The sequence below is a fragment of the Callospermophilus lateralis genome, chromosome 7, assembly GCF_048772815.1.
Source record: "Callospermophilus lateralis isolate mCalLat2 chromosome 7, mCalLat2.hap1, whole genome shotgun sequence".
Lineage (NCBI taxonomy): Eukaryota > Metazoa > Chordata > Mammalia > Rodentia > Sciuridae > Callospermophilus > Callospermophilus lateralis.
Genome location: NC_135311.1, coordinates 3,122,711 through 3,148,706, shown reverse-complemented (window position 1 = coordinate 3,148,706; position 25,996 = coordinate 3,122,711). Strand labels below are relative to the sequence as shown.

Genomic DNA, 25,996 nt, shown 5'->3' with positions numbered 1-25,996 from the left:
CTTAAAATGACTTAACTGCTGAGCACAGTAGAGCGTGCATGTAATTGTAAGCAATCCATCTGTAAGTGACTCAGGAGGCTGAGGCAGGATTACAGGCTAGAGGCCAATCTCTCAGCAAGTGAGCAAGGCCCTAAGCAACTTAGTGAGATACTGTCTCAAAATAAAGCTAAAGACTGGGATGCAGCTCAGAGGTAGAATGCTTGCCTAGCATGGAACTGAGGTTCCAGCCCCAGCACCAAAAATCAATCAAAGGGCTGGGGATGCTCAATAGTAGAGCACCCTGGGGTTCGATTTCCAGAACCACCCCCCACCAAAAGAAGTGTTAGGTTGTAGCTTGGTGGTAAAACATCACTGGGTTCAATCCCCAGAACCCGCTCCCCCAAAAGATAAAGAGTCCCAGGTCAATATCCAGTAATGGGAAAAAGTAAAGGTACCTAGAGGGGTGGGGTGTATATCTCAGTGGTAGAGCACTTGAATTAGGTGCAAGTCCATGGATTCAATTCCCAGTATTTAAATAAACAAAGAAACAAAAAACACAATAAGAGGTCTAAATAAGTGATGAAAGTTTAATACATTAAAATGATATTTATTATTATCACATTTTGCCATTTCTGAACAATACAAAGTAGAGGCAAATAGTAACACTTCATAAAAACGATGAGTTCCCTATTCCTTTCCCTAAGACCCAGCCCTCCCTCAAATATCCCCTCCCACCCCTTACAGAACTCTGTCCTGAATAAAACATTTAAATACATCATAAATAGTAAATTATGAAAAAAAATAGCAAGAATTGTTTCTTTCCGTCTTGTAAAAAACATGGCAGCAAAGACAGGCAGCCAGAAACTGGTTGGAGGCGTCTAATATAGACAGTTATTTGATGTACGGGTTAACCTACTATCCAGGTACAGTGGGATGGAGAAGAGATATTGTGGGACTTCAATAACCTGCCTGAGACACAAGGCCCTCTTCTTCCCCTGACAAGAACGGACAATTCAGACAGACAGCCACAAACAACTCTTAGAGATGGGCAGGAGAGGGCTTATATAGCTCCTACTTCCAACTTCCCTGCATGAAGAGAGAGGAGAGAGCATGTAGCACAGCAATGACCTTACCAGGAGGCTACTGGCTCCCCAAGAGTTTAAGAAATCATTCTCAATTCTGGTAGATATGGACTTCTTGGTAGTTTCCCTCCACCTTAGCTCCATGAACAACAGAACATTTTTGGGGGGAAAATGGGAAGAACAAGAAATCTCCTTTAGAGAATGTAAAGTCTTCAATTTTTAGAAAACAACCAGAATACATTTCAAATTGCAGAACAGTAATAACTATATGGTCTGGCAGTGAACAGGGTCCTCCCTACAAGAGCTCTGAAGAGCCCCATACCCTGGATTAACAAAAGGAGTAAGATAACCCCATGTTGCACTGTCTCCATTCCTTCCTCCTGGAGAAATTAAGAGAGGAGGACTTAAAGAGGAACTGCTGCTGGCAGAGCAGTCACCATATTTCTGCTTTACCAACACCAGGGCTCTTCTGTGGGAAGAGGCATACAAATAGGTCTCTCTTTGACACTTCTGAAATTTGATCTGAAACTGCCTTGAAATTGTGCTGTGAACTGTTTGTTCTTTTCCTTTTTTAAGGAAAAAAGAAGGTTGGGAGGTGGTTAACACCCTTACTCTCCCAAAAATCTTTACAGAAAGTGCAAGGTCTTATTCAGGGATCAGAGAGAAAGAGCTAAGATGGGGATAATTTGTCAGCCAGTCTGTCCTGAGGAAATTAATAAGAGTCCAGCTCCTGATGAAAGGTAGATGAGGAGGGAAGAAACCCAAAGTCCAGCAACCCCACTTCCAGCACAAAGACGGGCTTTGAAAAAATTCAGTTGTGGAAGCCAGGGCAGGCCAGTTGAAAATTCATGCCACCCAACTTAAGTGGAGGGGATACTGCTGTCCTCAATTGTCCAAGGCACTAATGCCCATTCAGAGGAAGGTCAAGGAGAGTAAATTCTTCTACAGGTAGTGAAATGGAGAGCTCCCCTAGCCTCCAAATCATAACTCCTTTTTTGATGACCAAGCAGAAGAAAACTCAGCATTCCTGGGGCAAAGGCTGACATTCTAGGATCAGAGACAGCAGAATCTTAATTCAGGTCTTCTAGAATTTCTTGCTCACTGAAAGGGAAAAGAATTGTAAAGTTAAATATTTGGAGTATATTTAATAAGGAAGCAGAAATGAAATTCAAGGTAATTTTAATCTAGCTGCCAAAGTTAAGACACTTTCTTCTCTATTTTAGCCTCAGTTCCAAACTCACAAAACTTTAAAAAGCAAAAATTAGGGGGAACCCCTCTAACATTGCCAATTAACTTCTTGCTCCATTCCATCCGTGACCCATTTTTTTATTGGTACCACCAGGGATTGAATCCAGGGGTGCTTAACTACTTAGCCACATCCCCAGCCCTTTTTAATATTTTATTTAGAGACAGGGTCTTGCTGAGTTGCTTAGATTGCTGAGGCTGGCTTTGAACTTGTGGTCCTCCTGCCTCAGCCTCCTGAGCCACTGGGATTACAGGTGTGCTGGGATTGCAAATGTGTGTCACTGCACCCGTCAGTGATCCACTTTCTACCCTCCAAAGTACTCTACCTCCCCCACATCCCAAACACTCACATGGCAGAACTCTGACTCTGTAATTTCAAGCTTTTCCAACATTAAACTAACAGGAGAAAAAGAGACAGGAGAAAAATTAGATTAAAAAAAAAAAAAAAAGACTCTAAGGTCATCTCATGCTGCTTCACTTCAGAATCAATTTTTTTTAATTTTTTTTTTTTTTTTAGTTGTAGTTGGACACAATACCTTTATTTTATTTATTTTTATGTGGTGCTGAGGACTGAACCCAGGGTCTCACATGTGCTAGGTGAGCGCTCTACCACTGAGCCACAACCCCAGCCCCAGAATCAATTTTGGATTCAGAAAGATGTTAAGAAGCTACCCAATTTAGAAGTACTAAGTACATAAGTCAGCACCACATAATAAATAAATAAATAAATAGATAGATAGATAGATAGATAAACAAAAGAAAAAAGTCACCAAGAAACTGCCCTCAGTCCAAAAGTCTTCAAGGAATCCTATAACCAACCATGTAAGTAAGTGTGGAAGTAGATTTAAATTATTTTAGTTTAAAATTATGTAGTTTCTTGAGCACTACAAAATATTTCATAGTACTCTGCTTTTCTTTCTTCAATTCCCAGGTATGGAAGGCAGCCTCTAAATGTGCTCCCCAAAATCTCTCCCTCTTGGTAGTCACCTCTTCCTCTTTAGTATGGGCTGAATTCAGTGATTCTCTTGTAACAGAATGTAGCACAAATGAATATGAATTCTAAGACTATGTTAGGAAAAGACTAGCTTCCTCTCAGTTTGCTTCTTCTAAGGAAAGCTAGGAAGCTGCTATGATATAAGCTGTCCTATAATAGATGGGACAATATGTGACAAGGAACTGAGGAAGTACCATCAGCAAAAAGTCATCAACAGGTGAGGGAAGAACAGAAGGTCACTAGATTAGACAAAGGGGAACGAAGGGAAGGGAAAGGAGATGGGAATAGGAAGGACAGTAGAATGAATTGGACATAATTTCCCTATGTTCATACATGAACACACGACCAGTATAATTCCACATCATGTAAAACCACAAAACTATGAAATTATACTCTATGTATATATGTCAAAATACACACTACTGTCGTATATATTTAAAAAGAACAAATTAAGTTTCGGGGTAACTTGTTACACAATAGATAATACAGATTTATGCAGTTTTTCTAACAGAAATGTAAAGTTTAGGGATCTAGGCGTATAGCTCACTGGTAGAGTGCTTACTTAGCACTGCAAGGAGTTCCTAGGTTCAATTCCCAGCAGCACCACACCACCACACCACCATTGCCACACACACACAAAAAAGAAGGCTTTGACTTTAGAAGATGGAAATGGCTTTGAGGAGAGTTTTAATGCAAGTTTAGTGTCCTGAATGTGCTACTCATAGAATTTTGGACTAACTAGGGTTACCAGTGAGAAAAATCTAATTAGAAATGGAATTAGGAGGGGCTGGGGCTTTGGCTCAGCAGTAGCGCACTTGCCTGGCATGTGTGAGGCACTGGATTCGATTCTCAGCACCACATATAAATTATTAATAAATAATAAAAAATTATTATTATTATTATTATTATTTTAAAGAGAGAGAATTTCAATATTTATTTTTTTTATTTTCAGCGGACACAACATCTTTGTTTGTATGTGGTGCTGAGGATCGAACCCAGGCCACACGCATGCCAGGTGAGTGCACTAACGCTTGAGCCACATCCCCAGCCCCTAAAAAATTATTTAAAAAAGGAAAAAAAGAAATGGAATTTGGAGATCCTTGTAATGTAATGGCACAAAACTTACCAGCAACATCGTCCAGTTAGTGAAAAGCAGAACATGTGCCTAAGTAATGAACTGGTGATCTGGCTAAGGAGATTTCCAAGCGATGTCTTGAACTGTCACCTGGTTTCTTTTTCTTCTTCTATTTTGGTGGTGCTGAGATCAAATCCAGGGCTTCATGCACACAAGGTAAGGATTCTACCACTGAGCCACATCTCAAGCCCAATGGAAAAATTAACAAACAAAAAGAAGCCAGGATTTGGAAAGTTTCCAAACTTCTGAACCTTGGTAGGGTATGGTGGTACATACCTATAATCCCAGCCATTTGGAAGGCTGAAGGAGGAGGATTGCAAATTTGATGCCAGACTTGGCAATTTAGCAATTGAGACTCTGTTTCAAAATTTTAGACTCTGTTTCAAAATAAAAAAAGGACTGGGAGCCAGGTGTGTTGGAACACGCCTATAATCGAGCAGCTAGGGAGGCTGAAGGCAGGAGAATCGAGAGTTCAAAGCCAGACTCAGCTAAAGTAAACGACTGAGAACCTGTCTCTAAATAAAAATACAAAATAGGGCTAGGAATGTGGTCCAATAGTTGAGCACCCCTGAATTCAATCCCCAGTACCAAAAAAAAAAAAAAAAAAAAAAAGGACTGAGATATAGCTCAGTGGTAAATCACCCCTGGGTTCACTCTTGGCACAAACAAACAAAAAACCTGGAACTCTTGAGAGAGCAATCAATGCTAAAACTAAGAAATTGCAGCAGGGCACAATGGCACATGCCTGTAATCCCAGCAGCTCAGGAGACTGAGGCAGGAGGATCACAAGTTCAAGGCCAGCCCCAGCAATTCAGCAAGGCCCCAAGCAACTTAAGACCTTGTTTCAAACTTTGTACCCCTGGGTTCAGTCCCTAGTACCCACCACCACTCCCCTACCAAAAAAAGGAAAAATTACTCAGCTGAAAGCCAAGCCAAGAGACATGAATTATTCTCTCACCTTGAGATCTAATCAAAGAAACGCCAACATTTCCCAACTTTCAGAATAGCTAATGCATCAGTTAACTTCTTTCATGCCTCCCATAACTCCTCACCACTTTTTTTTTTTTTTTTTTTGGAGAGGGGCACATGGGGCCTGAACCCAGAACCTCACCTCATACATTAGCCAAGCCAAGCACCTTACCAATGAGCTGTACCCCAGCATCCCCTAACTTTTGCTACTGGGGATCAAACCCAGAGGTGCTCTCCCTCTGAACTACATCCCCAGCCCTTTTTATTTTGAGAAAGGGTCTTGCTATGTTGCTGGGGCTGGCCTCAAACTTGTGATCCTTCTGCTTCAGCCTCCCTAGTAGCTGGGATTACAAACATGCATGACCATGCCCAATTTAACTTGTCTTTGTAGTTTCACAGTCTAAGAGCTCTGGTAGAGCAGCTGAGCTTAAGGAACTTAAACCCAGGGAACTCAGTCAATCTGGACCCAACTTGTATAACAAAATTCTGGGCTTTGATCCAGTGCTAAAGGGATAACACTTTGGGAGATCTCTGGAGGAAAGAAATGAATTTTGCACATAGAGAGATGTAAGTCACTTGGAGCCAGGAGCCAGACTGTGGTATGCAGTTCCTAAAATAGCTCCTAATGATCCTTGCTCCTGGTATTCACATCCTTGTGTCATCCCTTCCTTTTGAGTGTGGGCTGCATTACTCAGTAAAATGAAGCACAAGTAATAGTATCCTATCAATTCTGTAATTAGGTTACAAAAAGATTATGGGTTCTGCTCAAGCATATAAGAAGCCAACTGCCATGCTCTGAGCCTCCCTCACAGAGAGACTCACATAGCAAAGAAGTGAGGGAGGCCCCCAGTCCCTAGCCAGCAAAGAACTAAGACCTTCCAGTTCAGCAATCCACAAGGAACTGAATCATGCCAATAACTACACAAATAAGCTTAGAAGCAAATCCTCCCAGTCAAACCTTCAGACAAGACTCTAGCACCAGAAATAGCTTGATTGCCGCCACCTCATGAGAAACCTTGAGCCAGAAGACCTAGTTAAGCTGAACCTGGTTTCCTGACCATGGAAATCATGATGTATATTTATCACTCAGCAAAGATTTTTCCAGCTTTACATTCTTTTTTTTTTTTTTTAATATTTTTTAGTTGTTGATGGACCCTTATTTTGTTCTTTTATTTATATGTGATGCTGAGAATCGAACCCAGTGCCTCACACATGCTAGGTCAGGGCTTTACCACTGAGCCATAATTCCAGCCCCCAGCCTTAAACTCTAAGTGAGAATTTTCACATTACCACCAGGAGATGAAGGGTTAGTTAGGATATGTGAGTGAATATCAGAAAGTCTGCACACACAGATCTCCCTTATCCCCACACTTTTCCAAATAGCTGAAGGAGAACCTGCACAAATCCTAGTGAAGAGCAACTAACAATGATCCACAGAAAAATAGGATTATGGAGGTTCCCAAAGACCTGAAGACAGAAAAGATAAGATACATGGAGAAAGGGGCCAAAAAACCAACCTTGTATTTAGTATCTGCAAAGTCTCTGGAACTACAGGTGAGAAACTGGGGCCAGGAACAGGTGAGCCTTCACTGATTTCTTCCAAAGGTGGAGTCTGAGGTAAAACATCAGGACGACCGAGATGAACATCTGGAAAAGAAAAAGAATATTATTAAAAAAGAAAGAAAGAGAGAGAGAGAGAAAGAGGGAGGGAGGGAGGAAGGGAGGGAGGGAGGAAGGAAGGAAGGAAGGAAGGAAGGAAGGAAATGGGGTAAGGGAAAAACTGGAATAAGTTGGCTTTTCCTGGATAGAAATGGGGAGTAGAATTCCTGGCCAAAGATAAGGTCTCAGAAGGGAGGGAGGGCATGCCCAATCACACAAGAAGCCCCAGCCCTGGCGCTGACCTGGCTCCACTTCCGCCTTTGTTGTCACTTGTGCTTTGTGTTCCCCAGAGACGGATGGCTGGGAAGTAATGCAGGAATTGCCGCTGGGGCCTGATCGCCGAGAGAAAGATGAGCCAGACCGAAACTTTTTGGAAGGAGAGGGCTTCACTTCAAAAGGGAAAGAAAGAGCCTACTTAGCACCCCCTTCAGAAACCATCACCAAGACACAGATACAAACTCCTAGTGTACCCAGGAGTTGGTACACACAGCCAAAGTTGTTCTTCTGAAGCAAAGGAGGAACAAGGGTTAATGTCAATGAAGAAGGCTCTATAAATTACTATTTGGAGTGGGAGGTGTTTCATTTCACTTCATTTAGGAAAGAAGCAGAAAACTCAGAAGAAAGATGACACATACTCATCTCCCTCCCTTTCTCCTATATGCAACCTTGATAGTTTTGCTTCCACCTGATGAGATGTGCTCTTTTCTATAATTCCCTTGTTCTTTAGTAGTATTCCCCCCACAACCTAAAAGATGAACCCCCTGACTGTAATCTTCTTAACACGTATGCACCCAACACTGTAATCTATACTTATTTATGTGTCACTTTGAAAAGATAGGATTTTTCCATCCCCCATAAAACTGTCTGACATGTTTAGGTCCTCTACATCTCACTAAAGGATTACTGATGTCTGATGAGATGAAGGAAGGAAGAGCTGGAATTTACCATGGCAACAGCATGGATGGTTGGGGGACGAGGAACATATTGGCACTTCCCCCTACCTTGTTTTATCCCTTGGTACCAAAGATTGAACCCAGGGGTGGTTAACCACTGAGCCACATCCTCAGCCCTTTTTATTTTTCATTTTGAGATAGGTAGGGCCCAAAGTTTCTGAGGCTGGCTTTGAACTTGCAGTCCTCCTGCCTCAGCCTCCCAAGTTGCTGGGATTACAGGCTTATATCACCATGCCCAGCTCAGTCTGTCTTTCTTAAATCCAGGGGCTCACACATGTTAGACAAGCACTCTATCACTGAGCTACATCCCCATCTTTTAATTTTATCTTGTTTTAGACAGGACATTACCACACCCAAACTGGAACTTCTAAACCCATAAAGTTGAGGTTTTAAGCAGAAACCAGAAATGCTTCACCCACAGCAACTAGTCTGAGAACTGCTTGGTACCTGGGGCATGGACAGAAGATATAATACTGGTAACATCTTTGCCTATCACTCCCTGTACATAAAAGCCTGGCTTTGTCTGAGACTGCAGCATGGATTCTACATTCATAACTACACATTTTTACAATCCCACCAATTCCCCAGAAAAGGCCCTCACCTCAATGACACATGGAGGGAGAGCCAAGGGGAAAGCAGCAACTCGGAAACGACTGGGACAGACAGAATGACTGACATAAAGACGAGAAGCAGCTTTCACAGGATGTAGGTAGAGCAGGAGAGGCCTTTGGCCTTTGCAGCTCCCTGACACAGGTGTCCTGCCACCCATCTCTTGGGGTAAGGGAGCCACTGGGGGATCATCTGGTAGAAGCCACTTACAGGGGATCTTCTTGAACACTGTGTTGCACATGAAGCGTTGGAACCGTTCAGCGTAGAAGCCTGGACGATGCACTGATACAGTGTCCTAAAGAGCGGAAGAGATGGCTACAGAGTTAGAGAAAGGCCCAATAAAAGAATCTGCAGTCCAAGGACCATTTTCCTTTAGACCAAGCCCTGTCCAAAGGATAAAACCCCAAAATGAAATCGGGAGTGAGAGAGGCAAAAGTGGGGAGGAAGCTTTTAGCTGACTGCTACTCACCCCATCATGTACAAGTGCTTTCCAAGAATGCTCCAATTTCTTAACAAACCTGCAGAGAAAAATTAATATCACACACACTATTTCTGAATGAATGTCTAATAGGTTTTTTTCTCCTCCCCCTAGGAGGAAGAGGCAATAATATAAAACCTTGAAAAGACAAAATCTGAAAAAGTCTTCCACTCTGGTAAGCTGGCTTTCCAGAGAAAGGCATGGCGGTGCTTATTCAGATTAGAAATCAATGCCTTTTTTGTTTTTCTTCACAGGGGGAGGTACTGGGGATTGAACCCAGGGGCACTTTACCACTGAGTTATATCCCCAGCTCTTTTTTGAGATAGATGCTCATTAAGTTGTTTAAGGCCTCACTAATATGCTGAGACTGGCCTTGAACTTGTAGTCCTTTTGCCTCAGCCTCCTGAGTTGCCGGGATTGATTACAGGTATGCACCACTGTGCCCAGCAATCAATGCTTTTTCTATGTATATCAATTATTCCTTCATAGGAAAAGGGCAGTTTATAGGTCCTGGCAAATCAGGGACAATAATATTAATTTTAAATGGGCTGGGGATATAGCTCAGTGGTAGAGCACTTGCCTAGCATGCACGAGAGGCCCTGGATTTGATACCCAGCACTACAAAAAACAAACAAGAACAAACAAATAAACAAAAAAACAATTAAATAAACTAAAAAAACCCTTATTTCATCCATATAACTGATTCCTGGTACCTTTTAACCAATTTCTCCTATCCCTGTCTCCTTATCTGCTAGGAGCCAACATTTTACTCTCTGCTTCTTTAGTTTAAACCATTTTAGGTTCCACATAGAAGTGAGATCATGTAGTATTTCCATAGGCTGATACCTTTATAGAACAGTGATCTTCTTGTTTTTCCACTGTGGGAAAGGGAATATGCTTCTAGCTATACTCCAATGTGGAGTATGACCCATCTCATAGGTTTTCACAAAGAGCCAGGCAGATGGCATGTTCCACTCTGGTGCTTCTGAGGACCGATTCAGCTTTCCAGAGAAGGTATATATATATCATGTTTGGGGAAGTGGTGGGGTAGGGAAGCCAGGAAGAGAGGTTAAATCAAGGAAGTTTAGAAAACCAATGGGTTAAACACTCCAATGGCAACTCAATGTTTTTGCTTTAGGAAGGGTGTGATGATAGATCCATCTAAAAAAGAAACATGAGTAGCTATCTGCATTTACTCTGTCTCCTACTTTGAGGTCTATACATTTCTTACCTGTAAGACTGCAGAATATCAATAATGCCAATATAAAGCAGGAGCCTTTCCCCTTTACTGTTCCGGGCAGGGATGCCACCCATACTGGGGAAGACAAAAAGAATTAGAAAATCTGTTGGCTAGCAGGCAGAGGCTTCTCCTAACCCTAATTCAAATTAGAACATGGAACTCAGACCTAAACATAACTGACTCATTTTTCATAAACTATAAGAGAATGAAATCCTTCCTCAAGTCCCAAGAAACCCATTTTAGTCTTCTTTACAATCTCCTTAATTATGTCTCCTACCCCATCAGAGACTGTAGAATCACTATTACATAGCAATTTGGGGAATACTCCCCCAATTAACTAAACTTCCTAAGAACTTTCATATTTTAACTTATGCCCACTAAGATATTCTTCTTCTTTTTTTAATATTTTTTTATTTATTGCTGAACCTTTATTTTATTTATTTATTTATATGTGGTGCTGAGATTTGAACCCAGTGCCTCACACACGCCAGGCAAGCGCTATAGCACTGAGCCAGAACCCCAGCCCCAAGATACTCTTCAACAGTCATATTATAGGATACCTAAAGAAACTTCATGTATTTTACTAACATTAGTTAAATCCATGATGCTAAGAATATGCCTTACATTAAGAAGTCATTATTATAAAGTTATAATTTTCATTTATGTGTCTAAGACTCACTCTTTTCATCTTGGGTGGCTCACCTTCCCAGATAAACCCCAAATCAAAGACCTCCTCCTTTCCTTTTATATTCTTTTATTTAAATTTTTTAAATTTATGACAGCAGAATTCATTACAATTCATATTACACGTATAGAGTACAATTTTTCATATCTCTGGTTGTATACAAAGTATATTCACACCACTCGTGTCTTAATACACTTAAGATGGACATCTCATCCCACCATCTTTTTTTAACCTCTTGCCCCCTCTCTCCCCGACCTCCTTAAGAAAGGTCTTCCTATGGTTCTGTAAGCATTAATGTTGCTGGTTTGACTGCTGAATCAAAGCTATTCTTTCTTTCCAGAACCCAAGTACGTTCCTTAAAGAAAAGTGCTGTGAGCTTGTGCTCACCTCCCTGGTACCCGAGCCTACTCACTGATCTTCTGTCTCCATGGTTCCACCTCGTCGAGCCTCGCCCTGAATGGATTCCATGGCTGTGGAGTAGAGAGCTTTTTGGGGAGCTGGTCTGCGCGTGTCAAATGAGTATTGTGTTTCATTATTTAAGGGCTCTCGTTGTGCATGATCTATGTTGTGGATTGACATTAAAAGACTGTAATCCATTATCTTAAAACTCTGCAGCACCTAATGGAAAAAACAAGCAACCAAACAAATATGATATGAACCTTTAGGGCTAACCATAAAATTGTCCATTGTTCTTCCTACTCTTTGGAGAAGAGAATATTAAGCTCTCTGGTCAGTCTTTAATTATACCCCTTTATCTTTCTCTCATTTGAGTAAAGGAAATTAATTTTTCAAATCCCACTGCCAACCCACAGATACTCCTTGTATTTCTTCATGAAAATAACACTATATTCTCAAGGTAACAAGGAATATGTATTTGTGCTATAAGGAATCCACAATTAAAGTCTAAGTAAAAGCATACTTTATAGGGGCTGCGGGCGGTTGTGGCTCAGTGGTAGAGTGCTTGCCTAGCAAGTGTGAGGCACTGGGTTCCATTCTCAGCGTCACATAAAAATAAATAAAGGTCCAGCAACAACTGAAAAAAAGTATTCTTTGTAACAGAGCAGACTATCAGCTTTAATTCAGTTCAAAATTTACTGAATCCCACCATGTGTTATAGATATACACTTAGATATGTAGATACTTGATGAGTTTCGGGGCTGGGGTGTAGCTCAATGGTAGAGTACTTGCCTACCAGGCACAAGGCCCTGGGTTCAATACCCCACACCATGTACACAGAGACATAAACACACAAAGGATTTCTGTCTTCAAGCATATTAAGGGCTACAAATGTAAATAAAGGCAATACAGTCTAACATATGCAACAAGAGAAGTATTTATGTGACAGAAAAGCACACCTCTAATGGATTTATGAAGTAGAAATTGGACATAAAATAAGCCCAAGTAAATAAAGGCAGGAAAGAACGTTGCTAAAACTGGGAGCGCAAAACAGCACATTTTGTGCAGGGAGATAAAATCTGGTATTGCTAGAACATAATATGCAAATACCTGGTGTAGAAGATTATGGGCAAGACAATGAGGGCACAATATATGTCATATTAAGAAGTCTGGTCTTGGGCCGGGGATGTGGCTCAAGTGGTAGTGTGCTTGCCTAGCATGCGTGAGGCACTGGGTTCGATTCTCAGCACCACATTAAAAAAAATAATAAAAAGCTATTGTGTCCACCTAAAATTAAAAAATAAATACTAAAAAAAAAAAAAAAGTAGTAGTAGCAGCAGCAGCCTGGTCTCCCAGGTCAGGTGGTACATGCCTGTAATCCCACGAACTCAGGAGGCTAAGGCAGGGGTATTGCAAATTTGTGGCCAGTTGCAAGTTCAAAGCTAGCCTCAATAACTTAGGGAGACCCTGTCTTAAAACAAAAAACAAAAAAGGGATGGGGATGTGGCTAAGTGGTTAAGCACCCCTGCGTTCAATTTCCTGTACCAAAAAATAAAGAAGCCTGGGTATACTTCCAGTGCTGTGCAAACTCAACCAAGGGTATGCTGATAGAAGGATGAAATAAAAGGAGAGGAAAACCTAAGCCTAGGATTTTTTTTTTTTGTGCACAGTGTGAAAAAAACCTGGCTCCATTGGTTGAGTAAGTCTCCAGTCCTTGCAATTGAAGGATACAATCTAAAATAGACATTATCCTTGGAAGCAGATGCAGACTGAGCAAACAAAGGCAAGAATGGACAATATTCTGGACTGAGCAGAGGAAGATGATTTTGCAAAAGCAGTTAAAACAACAACAACAAAGAAAAATCAGTAGGGAAATGTTGACAGAAGGAAAAAAAAAAAAAGGAAATGGTTTACAGTCAAATGCTGCAGAAAATTGAAAGGAACGAGAAGTATTCTACTCAGCATGTAGGTGGTCACTTAAAGAGTAATTCTACTGAAGTAGTGAGAACAAAAAGGGAGGACACAGTAGGTTAGGACAGGAGTAAGAGCTGAGAAAGGAAAAGGAAGCTTGGAAGCATCATTAGTTAAAAGCACTGAAAAAAAAAAAAAATCCTCCCAAACTTAAGATAGAACAGATAAAGCTTACTTGCATGTAGAAAGAAAGTAGCCAACAGAGGTGGAATCTAGAGGAAGGAAAGGAAGCAAGGGATGAAGAAGGTCATGAAGAAATAAGAAGAAAAAAAAAGAGATTTATTTATTTATTTTTGTAGTATAGAAGCCTGAAAAGAGGGCTTCATAAATGCTAGGCAATCTACCACTGAACTACATCCCAGCCTTTTAAAAAAATTTTTTTTTTAGTTGTTCATAGACGTTTATTTTATTTATTTATATGTGGTGGTAAGAATCAAACCCAGTACCTCACACATGCCAGGCAAGTGCGCTACTGCTGAGTCACAACCCCAGCCCTCATCCCAGCCCTTTTAATTTTTATTCTGAATCATTCATTTATATATTGGTACTGGAAACTGAACCCAGGGTGTGCTTTACCACCAAGCTACATCCCCAGCCCTTTTTAACACTTTATTTTAAAATAGTCTCACCAAGTTGCCCTGATTGGCCTCCAACTTGTGATATTCCTGCCTCAGCCTCCTGGGTAGCTACTATTATGAGCGAGCACCACTGTATCCAGTAAAATTAAGAATTTTTAAGATACACTTATAGGGCTGGGGATGTGGCTCAAGCGGTAGCGCACTCGTCTGGCATGCATGTGGCCCGGGTTCGATCCTCAGCACCACATACAAACAGATGTTGTGTCCGCCAAATACTAAAGAATAAATATTAAAATTCTCTCTCTCCCCCCCCTCACTCTCTCTTTAAAAAAAAAAAAAAAAGATACACTTATAATAAATTAGTTATGAGCATAGCACAAAGGGATGAAACAGGATAGAAAATTAAGGTGTTGAGAAACAAATTGAGAATTAGGAATTAGAAATGGTTTTAACAGAATGCCAACATTTGAAAATCCCTGTTGAGAGGAACAGGAAATGAAATGATGAGCAATACTGAAGTTCTAGGTAGAAGTGAATACCATAAATATGTGTATGTATGTATGCATGTATATATATATATATATATATATATATATATATATATATATATATATATATATGCCAGCCAGTATACAAAGTTGTGTGATTCTTCTTCAACAGCACTCGGCTTCCAAGATACAAATTTGGATTTAGCAGACAAAATCAAAATCTGAGGAATGATGGTGCTAGTGTGAAAATAAGTACAAAGTTTGACTACAAGGCCCAGGCTATCTAGAGAAGGCCCAGTGAGAGGATAAACAGAAATTACAAATGGAAAGGCATGGTAAATTTAAAAGTCATTTTAAATGAAGTCTAGAACATGGAACTAAGGAATAGAGTTCCATCTCCCACAGGCTCAGTCTCAAAGAACCAAGCTGGTTTTTTTTTTTTTTTTTTTAATATTTCTTTTTTTGTTGTAGCTATTATTTTGTTTATTTATTTATTTATTTTATATGGTGTTGAGGATCGAACTCAGTGCCTCTCACATGATAGGTGAGTGCTTTGTCACTAAGCCACAACCCCAGCTCTTCAAAGAACCAAGCTGTTTTAATTACTGAGATTTTCTGATGTCTGAGAGAAAGGTAAATATGGCAAACTCACCAAACAGTCACGCTGCAGGGTCTTACAAAGAGCATTGTACATGTCAGCATCCAAAAAAAGACCATCGGGGATGTCTTGTAGGAAGTCCAGGTCTTTATAGGTGGGGAGAACCTTCTCTCGCTCTTTCTGAGAAGCCCGTCGTTTATAAGTTGAGCCCTTGAGGTCATATTTCATATGCATCTTGACTGACCGTGGTAAAAGATTGTTCATCACCACAATTCGTATGTTCTTGCCACCTGCCTGCACACAGTACAGTCCATAGAATTTAGGCAGCAAAGTTCGAGGGTTCTGATTGAGGTTCTAAGGGCACAAAAGTAAAACACAGTAAAGCAAGTTAACTGCTTTCCAGTGAAATTCAAGGGCAAAGGTTGCCATTCATCCTCCCTTTGTCTCCTACATGGGATTCAGGCACAATCTGCTCATAAACCCACATCACATTGGGTCAAAATTTCCAAATGCCTCTCAACAAAGTGATCACCATCAACCTGAGCAACAGACCTTCCAACAAAGCAATCAGCTAAGATCCCAAACATATAATGGATATACTAATTCAAAAGGACAGTGTTGTTTTTTTAAAAAAAGTCTTGTATTCCTAATTATAGTATATGTTCCTGGGGGTATTATGCAAAGCAAAAAGTGTTTCCTAACTTCTCTAACACATAAGAGAAAAAAAAGCACCCTCCCCTTTTTTTGGTAATGAAAACTGAATCCAAGGGTGCTCTACCACAGGAGCTATATCCCCAGCCCCACTTTTTGTAGTATTTTGTTGTTGTTGTAGATGACACAATACTTTTTATTTACTTATTTACTTATATGTGGTGATGAGAATCGAACTCAGGGCCTCGCACATGCTAGGCGGGTGCTCTACTGCTGAGCCACAACCCCAGCCCATCCCCCAGCCCTCCCCCCTTTTTTGTGGTGCTGGGGATTGAACCTAGTGCCTTGTGCACGTGAGACAAGCACTCTACCAACTAAGCTATATCTCCAGCCCTTTTTAATTTTTATTTTGAAATAGGCTCTTGGGGCTGGGGATGTGGCTCAAGTGGTAGCGCGCTCGCCTGGCATGCATGCAGCCCGGGTTCGATCCTCAGCACCACATACAAACAGATGTTGTGTCTGCCGAAAACTAAAAAATATATATTAAAAAAAATTCTCTCTCTCTCTCTTTCTCTTGAAAGAAAGAAAGAAAGAAAGAAAGAAAGAAAGAAAGAAAGAAAGAAAGAAAGAAAGAAGAAATAGGCTCTTGCTAAGCTGCTAGGGCTGGCCTTGAATTTGTGATCCTCCTGCCTCAGCCTCCCAAGTCTCTGGGATTACAAGTGTGCATCAACATGCCCTTCTACAAAACCCTTTTTAACCTAATGAGGCAAAAGTACAAAAACAAACAACTGTTAAGAAAACAGAGCTGGGGCTGGGAATGTGGCTCAAGTGGTAGCGCGCCCGCCTAGCATGCGTGCGGCCCAGGTTCGATCCTCAGCACCACGTACAAACAAAGATGTTGTGTCCGCCAAGTACTAAAAAATAAATATTAAAAAAAAAAATTCTCTAAAAAAAAAAAAAAAAAAAAGAAAAAAAAGAAAACAGCGCTGAACTGTCTTGGCTTGCTGAAGACAGCTTCATAGCCTTGTCCAGAAGTGGCCAGCAAAGGTGGCCAGTGTTCCTCTCCTCCTTACCATGTAATATCCTGGAAGCAACTTCTGCAGAAACTCTGCTTCTTTATGCTGGACTGTCTTGATGATGAATTCGTCATCGCTGGACACGTAAAAAAGGGAACCACTAGCTCCAGAATTGCAGAGTTCAATCAGTGGCTCACTACATAAGGAATACTAAAGTCGAAAGAGAGGAGAGTAAAAAAGATTAAAACATACCAGGGACTGTCCCACAGAGAAGTCAACTATGAATATATTTCTGTTCTAAGGAAAACTAGAACAAAACTGTGGAGAAAGTGAGCTTTGCTTGGGGAACATCCCTCAAACCTGGAGTCACAGGGTGCTGATACGAGACACTTACCAAGTAATCATCAGGCCGGATGCCAAATAGCTCCCTGAAGTAGCGGAAAGCAACCGGTGCATAGGTCTTGAAACGAAAGTCATTGTAGTGATGAGCAGGGGTCAGGTTGCTCCCTTCACTATGAAGTTAAATAAAAGAAACCTTAGAGGAAGGTCAATTCATCTTCCTGAGAGAACCAGAGGGATTACTCTCTCCTGAGAAAACTGAATGGGACAAAGTCACAACAAGAAGATCAAGACATAGGAATCAGTATCTCCTGGCCAATGTTACTGTTTTTTGGTTTTTTTTGGACAGATCATTCCACAGGCCAGAACCTCATAGCAGCATCTGCTCTCCAAATGCTCCAGTATTACATCAGCCTGTTTTGACCAGGCTGAGAACTAGCAGGCTAAGTATTACAAGTGAGTCAGGCCCAATTTCTTAAAATTGCCCTGAATTGATTTGAAAAAGCCACATTTTCAATGATATTCTTCTAAATGTTAATTGACCTCTGTACCTGGGGAAGAAGATACTCTCCACCACGTAGAAATCTTGCATGAGGACATCCCGTTCTGGTTTGGTACTCAGGCTCCCCACAGTATGAGTAATGCCTAATTGGATGGCACCTTTCAAGGCTGATGAGGTTGTCTTAAGAAACAGAAGACAAATGACAGAGCTAAGTTTCTAGTATTAAGTCTGACCATAGCAATAAGACTTGAGGAAAAAGGAGTCTGAAGGAATACCCAAAAGCAAATATACCCTCAGTGGTTCAGGCTGAATTATTATATTTGTTATTAACCTTAGTTACTTTGTAATTACTCCCGGAAAAGAGAAGGACAGTGAAGGTACAGTAGCAAGGTAGGACCATCTGAAACAGACTTAGCTAGACATAGTGTTCCCTTTTATAGGACAGCCTCAACAATAATGAATATATATATGTGGAAGATAGACTGTACTGAGAATAATCTTAGGTCTCACTTGTAAGATTTCCTTCCGCTGAGGTCCCACAAACATCAATTCATCTGATATAAAATTAACCAATATTTTGATTTGACTATGTAGTTACATAAGCTTCAGTCCTCTAAAAAAGGGTATGACTAACATGTCAAAGACAATTTATTGCCACAAAGTTCTGAAGAAAGCATGAAAAATTAAAATTACTTCTGAGGTGGGCTGGGGATATAGCTCAGTTGATAGCGTGCTTACCTTGCATGCACAAGGCCCTGGGTTCAATCCCCAGCACCATAAAAAAAGGAAAACAAAAAAATTACTTTTGAGGAATATTTAGATTTAAGATTGTTATACTAGAGCTGGGGTTCAGCCCAGTGGTACAGCGCTTGCCCATACCATGTGTGAGGCACTGGGTTTGATGCTCAGCACTACAGAAAAATAAATAAAGGTATTATGTCCATCTACAACTTAAAAAAAAAAAAAGAATCACTACACTACAGTCAAAACACATATAGAAGAATAAAGAATTCTAAATCTAAGATTTCAATCCCATTGCAAAATATCATATCATCTATATCTGTGCTACTAATACAATGCTCTCTTAGTGATCACAGTCCTGGGGCTTGATCCCAGGGATGCTCTACCATGAGTCAGATCCCTACTTCTTTTCATTTTCCTTGAGTTAGATCCTTAGTTCTTTTCATTTTCTTATTTATTTGGTGGTGTTGAGGATTGAACCCAGGGCACTTTAACACTGAGTAACATCCTCAGGACTTTTTATTATTTTTGAGAAAGGGTCGCACTAAGTTGCTGAAGCAGGCTTAAAACTTTTTTTTTAATATGTATTCCTCAGTTCTTTTTTTTTTTAAGAGAAAGAGAGAGAGAATTTTAAATTTTTTTTTCTTTTAGTTTTTGGCAGACACAACATCTTTGTTTGTATGTGGTGCTGAGGATCGAACCTGGGCTGCACGCACACCAGGCGAGCGCGCTACCGCTTGAGCCACATCCCCAGCCCCCAGGCTTAAAACTTATGGTACTCTTGCCTCAGACTTCTGAGAAGCTGGGATTACAGACTTGTGCCATCACACCTGGCAATATAGGACATTTCACTTATTTCCCTCATATGGACCCCCATCAGACATTACTTGTAATTCCACTTAGGCCTCAGCAGACATTAAAATTAGAAATAATTTTTCAGGTGTTTGCCACCCTAATCAGATCAGAAACTCACCTTTTTTTTTTTTTTTAAGTTATACACGGATACAATATCTTTATTTTGTTTACTTATTTTTATGTGGTGCTGAGGATTGAACCCATGGTCTCCTACGTGCAAGGTGAGCGTTCTACCACTGAGCCACAAACCCCAGCCCCCAGAAACTCACTTTTTGATATCAATGTTCAGTACATAAAGAGCTCAATAAATGTCTGTTAAGTGACATGAACCTCAAAGCCTACTCCAGACACAGACAAATGAGAAAAATGAGTCAGTCCACTTCTGGTACTTGGAAAAATGAAATAAAAGCACAGAACAGACACAAAATTTACATGGACTCTGAGAAACCCGAACTCCAAGATATTTTGTAATTTATATCAGACAATGTATAGATGCTAAAGCATTGTCCTTTGGGAAGCCTAAGCTTCTCCAAATTAGTTCAGAACTGAATGAAGAATTGGTAAGGAGAGAGGGCGGGGCGCAGAGAGAAGGTTTGTGAAGAAGATAGGAAGGAAAGATGAGAAAGATTGATGACAACAGGACAAAATAGCAAAAAGAACAAAAACAAATTTTCGGCGGACACAACATCTTTTTTTTATGTGATGCTGAGTATCAAACCCGGTCTGCACGCATGCCAGAATCCAACCTGCTTCCTATTTATGGTATTACCAGGTAAAATCTGGCCTTCACTTCACGAATATCCAACAACAAAGAAAATACAAAAGTATTGCAGAAACATGGGTTCCTGTGGCAAAGTGAGAATGGCGTACCAGTTACATATCTACTCTTCACAGTGAGACACAGTTTCTTCAGGCTCAGTGAAATAGCAACGAGCTGTTTTGTTAATTTGTTCATTAAGATCATAATCTGCTGGGGATGTAGCTCAGTGGTAGAGCACTTGCCTAGCTTACTCAAGGCCCTAGTTTCAGTCCTTAGCACTACAAAAACAAAACAAAACAAAATTAAACACTTGTATATAGATAGAAAACAATTCACCCTTTGTGAAAAAAATTCTAAAGCTAAGTTACATGATGGTTATTGTCCAAAGTCTTAAGACTATCAAGAAATAGGACAATATATGGAGAATAGTATTAAGGGGGCATTGTTGTGCCTGCTGAGTTCTCAAAGTAAGATGAGAGGGTTCAATCCAGACTCACCTTTTTTTTTTTTTTTGTAATGGGGATTTAAAACAAGGTACTTTACCATTGAGCTACATCACCAGCCAAACCTTTTCTTTTGATACAGGGTCTCACTAGTTGCTTAGGGCCTTGTTAAGTTGCTAAGTCTGGCCTTGAACTAGTGAACCTCCTGTCTCAGCTGCCCAAGTTGCTGGGATTATAGGTGTGTGCCACTGCGGCTGGTGAGACTGACCTTTTTATATGTTGTCTCTCCTGAGGAATCCACACTTCGGTGGCCTATTTTCTTGATGGGCAGTGTAGAGGCACAAGGCACCTAGAAAATAGAGTCAAGATCAAAATATGATTTCCATGTTAAAACAACAAATAGCTATACTGATGGTATATTAAAACATACAAAACCTAAACACATCCTTTCTAGATCAAGAACATTTTATAAAATCTTTAGGCTGGGGTTATAGCTCAGTGGAAGAGTGCTTGCCTCATATGTATGAGGCACTGAATTCAATCCTCAGTGCCACCTGAAAATAAATAAATAAAATAAAGATACTGAGTCCATCTACAACAACAATAAAAAATCAGAAGTTCCACCCCATGCAAATACACAGCTCTCAAGTTTCTTCCCAATGTATTAACTGGGGGGGAAAAAAAAAATCATAAGAAAATTCCAAAGGACATATATTTCACCTTTGGTCCTAAGAAAGATGACAAGAAATAAAATGATTATCATTAGAGAAAAGCAGAAAGAGCAAAAGCAGGGAATAGAAGTCCCATAAAAATGGATAACTTCATCCACACAAAAGCAAGACAGGTTATAAACAGAGTTTCACACTTTTTTTTTTTTTTTTAAATTGGTATGGAATTTTGCTGTGTTACCCAAGCTGACCTGATCCTGAACTTCTTGGCTCAAGCAATCATCCTGTCTCAGTCTCCCAAGTACCTGTAAACTGACACCATACCTGGCTTTTTTTTTTCACCAGCTTTCTTTTAGAAATTACTACTTCTCTAATCCGCAACCTAGTCTTAGTGTTATTTGCTCAAACTGAATTCACCAGCAGAAATTTTCTTTTCCACCCATAAAACAGCCCCTGAAATAGGGGAAGAATAAAACACAGCACAATCTAAAAGGCTATTCCCCAAGAGCCAAAATGCCAGTGCAACAAACATGAAGGTATTCTTCATAATGATAATACTCAGAAAAACCTGTAGTCCTAATCCAAAGGGTCTGCACTCTGAGGCCTCTGAAACAAAATGTAAGAGGTAGGCAAGAAGTGAGAGAAGGGCTGGGAAATACTCATGAGGAAAAAGTTAAACAAAAAATATTCTATACAAAAAAGAAAAAGCTGGGAGGTTATAGAATTCCTAGTGATTAAAAGTGTTTCCTATGCCCTGAAGGTATGTGAACAAGAGAAAGTAACAGCAAAATAAAAGAATGAGTTTCAATACCACACTGCCTGGATTTGAATCTCAACCTTATTAATACCACTTAATAGTTGTGTAATTTAGGGCAAGTTACAGAACCTCTCTAATCCTCACTTTCTTCATCTGTAAAACACAGATAACAACACTTATCTAACAGTTATTCATGTCCTTGGGGGTTGTTTGCAGGATTAAATAAGAACATCTATAAAGGGCACTTAAATAAAGTATTTGCTGTTAAGTTTTATACACACTGCAATTGGTACATTAAGAAATGTTCAACAGGGCTGGGGTTGTGGCTCGGAGGTGGAGCGCTCACCTAGCCTGTGTGAGGCACTGGGTTCAAACCTCAGCACCACATAAAGTAAAATAAAGACATTGTGTCCACATATAACTAAAAAATAAATATTTAAAAAAAATGTTCAACAAATGTGAGGTTGTTAATATTCATAATGAAATGACAAAAGAAGAATTGTAACAATTTGTAGCCTATCAAAGATACAAAAGAGTTAGGTAAAGTGGTATATGCCTATAATTCCGGTGATCCTGGAGGCTGAAAAGGAGGATTAAAAGTTTGAAGCCAGCAGGGTGCAGTAGCACATGCCTGAAATTCCAGCAGTTCTGGATGGTGAGGCAAGAGAATTGCAAGTTCAAAGCCAGCCACAGCAGTTTAATGAGGCCCTAAGCAACTCAGTGAGACCCTGTCTCTAAATAAAATACGAAAAAGGACTGGAAGGCTGGGGCTGTAGCTCAGTGGCAGAATGCTTGCCTGGCACACATGAGACGAATGAGGCCGTGGGTTCGATCCTTAGTGCCACATAAAAATAAAAAAGGAAAATAAAGTCATTCTGTCTAGCTACAACAACAACAAAAAGGGTTGGAGATGTGACTCAGTGGTTAAGCCACACTGGGTTCAATCCCTGGTACCCTCCTCACCAAATATTTGAGGCCAGCCTGAGCAATTCAGCAAGAAACTGTCTCAAAATAAAATTAGAGCTGGCACAGTGGAGACACCTGTAATCCCAGTGACTTGGGAGGCTGAGGCAGGAAGACTGGGAGTTCAAAGCCAGACTCAGCAATTTAGCAAGGCCCTAAGCAACTCAGCAAGAACTTGTTTCTAAATAAAATATAAAAAGGAGGTGCTAAGGATATAGCGCAGGTGGAAGAGTGCTTGCCTTGCATGCACAAGGCCCTGGGTTCAATCCCCAGTACAAAAAAAAAAAAAAAAAAAAAGCAGGGTGGAGGGGTGGTGCTGGGAATGTGGCTGGTGGTTAAGTACCCCTGGGTTCAATCCCAGGCACCAAGAAAATCAAGTAACAAAAGGGCTGGGGATGTAGTTCAGTCATAGAGCACTTATCCAGTGTACACAGGCCTTGGGTTCAATCTCCGTATTATAAAAAACAACATGGGGGTGGGGGTGGGGGAGGAAGCACCTGTCTAGGGCTGGTAAGTAGCTAGTTAGTTGGTAGATTACTTACCTGGTATGCTTGAGAACCTGGATTCCATACCCAATTCCACAAAATAAGAAAGAAAGAAAATAACCTTCCTAATTTCCAATGCTTAAGCAGAGGGAAAATAAAGATGCTATAAAGAGACATCCTCTTATATCAGGATTAAAATTTAAGTATATAAAACTTACCTCAGATGCAGATGCCATAGCTCTCTTGATTCCAGGTACTGATGCTGCTTAAAAAAAAAAGAAAAAGAATTTAAGTATATATATATATACACACACAAATATACACACAATCTCTATCAAATTCACTACAAGAATCAAAGTTTGAGGCACATCAAATAAGATCATAAACTCTTGCTCAGTGATACCATATCCTTTTGAATAATGCTTTCAAATATCACTTCAAATGAGAATAAGAACTGTCAAACTGAGAATAAGAAAACCATACAAGGCAGATGCAGTGGCACACAAATTTAATCTCAGCAGCTTGGGAGGCTGAGGCCCTAAGCAACTCAGTGAGACACTGTCCCTAAACAGAATACATGTATATATGTATACATAATACATATATATTTGGGGTGGGGGTACCAGGGATTGAACTCAGGGACACTCAACCACTCATCCCCAGCCTATTTAGAGACACGGTCTCACTGAGTTGCTTAGTGCCTTGCTGTTGCTGAAGCTGGCTCTGAACTTGCAATCTACCTGCTTTAACCTCCCAAGCCACTGGGATAAACAGGTGTGTGCCACTGCACCCAGCTATTAAATAGAATATTAACAAACAAACAAATAAACAACAAAAAAACACCAACACCAAAAATATACATTACGCAGTCCTTATGCATATTTCATTATTGTCCTAGCCCCTTTTCTTATTCAAGTGGTCATATTTTCTCTGAGAAACACAATTTGTCTTCCCTACTCCAATTGTGGGAATTGAACCCAGAACACTTTACCACTGAGCTATATCCCAAGTTCTTTTACTTTTTTGAGACAGGTTCTTGCTAGCCCAGGCTGGCCTCAAACCTGTAGGTAATGTAATTACTCTTAATACATTTAACCATCAGAGTCAAAAGTCACACTGAAAGAGAAAAGGCATAAGAGATACCCAGGACCCAATAGAGACGCTGAGGCTTACCTGAAAATTTATTCTTTTAAGGTATATCTATAGTACTTTAGAGCAAATCTATGGTACTTCCCTCCTATAAAACAGGTAGAAAGCTTATTTATGGAAATGAGGAAGATAAAGTTGAGAAAATAATGTCAAAATGATAAAGAAGCATTCACATGGAAATTGAAAAAATACTTTCTTAAATGAAGAATGGGTCACAGAAGAAATCTAATAAAATCAAGAAACAATATTGAATGTAAAGAATAGTTGGATGAGATTTGTGCAGCAAATATATTGTTACATTGAGATTTTTGGATATCAAATTCAATATATTTTATGGCATCTCCTATATGTTTGAAAAAAAAGATTATAACGATTGTTAGATTATCTGAAGTGCCTATACATAGCCAATATCAAGTAGCATCCCTAGAAACATGGGTTTTCTAGATACTCAGAGGACAGTTTGGTTCTCATGTAAAGTGTTAGGCACTATAATTATCTTATATTCCAGGCTATGTTTCCTCATTTACATGTACAAAGTTAACCATTCAAGTGTTTTGTTTTCTTTATTTAGATCCTAATTTGCAAAATTTTAGTACTAATAAAAATGTAAAAGTTTTTTTAAAAAATCAAGAAACAAACAAGAACAGAAATACAACTTATCAAAATCTCTATGACAGCATGAAAGTAGTTCTAAGAGGAAAAATATATAGCACTAAGTGTCTACACTGAAAAAAAAAAAGGATCCCAAATAAAGTTTATGTTCCACCTCAAGGCTTTAGAAGAAGAAAAACAAACTAACTCTAAAACCAGAACACAGAAAATAATTTAGATCAGAGGCAAAATCGATGAAATTTAGAATAAAAAAAACAATACATAGGCCTTGCAGAATGGTTCATGCCTGTAATCCCAGTGGCTTGGGAAGCTGAGGCAGGAGGATCAAGAATTCAAAACCAGCCTCAGCAATTCAGTGAAGCCCCAAGCAACTCAGTGAGACCCTACCACTAGATAGAAATTTAAAAAGGAAAAAAGGGCTGGGGATGTGGCTCATTGGTTGGAGCCCCTGGGTTCAATCTCAGGCACCAAAAAAGAAGACAAAACAAATTAAAAAAAAAAAAAAAAACAAAAAACACTCACACACACACAAACACTGGAGAAGCTAGGGATTGAAGGAACTTACCTCAAAATCACAAATACCATTTATAACAAATCCAAAGTCAATACCATACTGAATGCAGGAAGACTAAAAAGCATTTCCTCTAAATCAGGAACAAGACAAGGCTATCTACTCTCACCACTCCTATTCAATACAGTCCTTAAAACATGAGCCAGTTATCAGACAAGACAAGGAAATCAAGGGGATACAAATAGGAAAAGAAGTCAAACTATCTGTTAATGACATAATCCTATATCTAGAAGACCCAAAAACCACCAGAAGGCTTCTATAGCTTACAAATGAATTCAGCAAAGTAGCAAGATACAAGATCAACACCCATTAAATCAATAATTTTCCTATACTCCAACAGTGATTCAACCAAGGAAGAAATCAGGAAAACCACAAGAGCCTCAAACAAACAAACAAACAAACAAACAAACAAAAACAAACTAACT

General features: G+C 39.9%; 1 protein-coding gene across 2 annotated transcripts in view; it reads right to left on the bottom strand.

Annotated features, from left to right (window-relative positions):
* Window positions 1-552: 552 nt before the first annotated feature.
* The window catches only part of Pip5k1a (phosphatidylinositol-4-phosphate 5-kinase type 1 alpha), a 50,937-nt gene continuing 25,493 nt past the window's right edge, over window positions 553-25,996 (bottom strand). Inside the window, exons 3-16 of one of the 2 annotated variants that reach the window (XM_076861858.1) lie at window positions 23,458-23,504; window positions 20,635-20,715; window positions 17,617-17,747; window positions 17,121-17,238; window positions 16,784-16,936; window positions 15,114-15,413; window positions 11,441-11,646; window positions 10,335-10,418; window positions 9,095-9,143; window positions 8,836-8,920; window positions 7,306-7,452; window positions 6,922-7,051; window positions 2,657-2,702; window positions 553-2,162 (exon numbers count right to left, since the gene is read on the bottom strand). In XM_076861858.1, the coding sequence (XP_076717973.1) occupies window positions 2,160-2,162; window positions 2,657-2,702; window positions 6,922-7,051; window positions 7,306-7,452; window positions 8,836-8,920; window positions 9,095-9,143; window positions 10,335-10,418; window positions 11,441-11,646; window positions 15,114-15,413; window positions 16,784-16,936; window positions 17,121-17,238; window positions 17,617-17,747; window positions 20,635-20,715; window positions 23,458-23,504 (1,580 nt within the window). In that variant the 3' untranslated portion in view covers window positions 553-2,159. The remainder of the gene's footprint in view (window positions 2,163-2,656; window positions 2,703-6,921; window positions 7,052-7,305; window positions 7,453-8,835; window positions 8,921-9,094; window positions 9,144-10,334; window positions 10,419-11,440; window positions 11,647-15,113; window positions 15,414-16,783; window positions 16,937-17,120; window positions 17,239-17,616; window positions 17,748-20,634; window positions 20,716-23,457; window positions 23,505-25,996) is intronic. The other variant, XM_076861859.1, reaches the window with a different exon arrangement.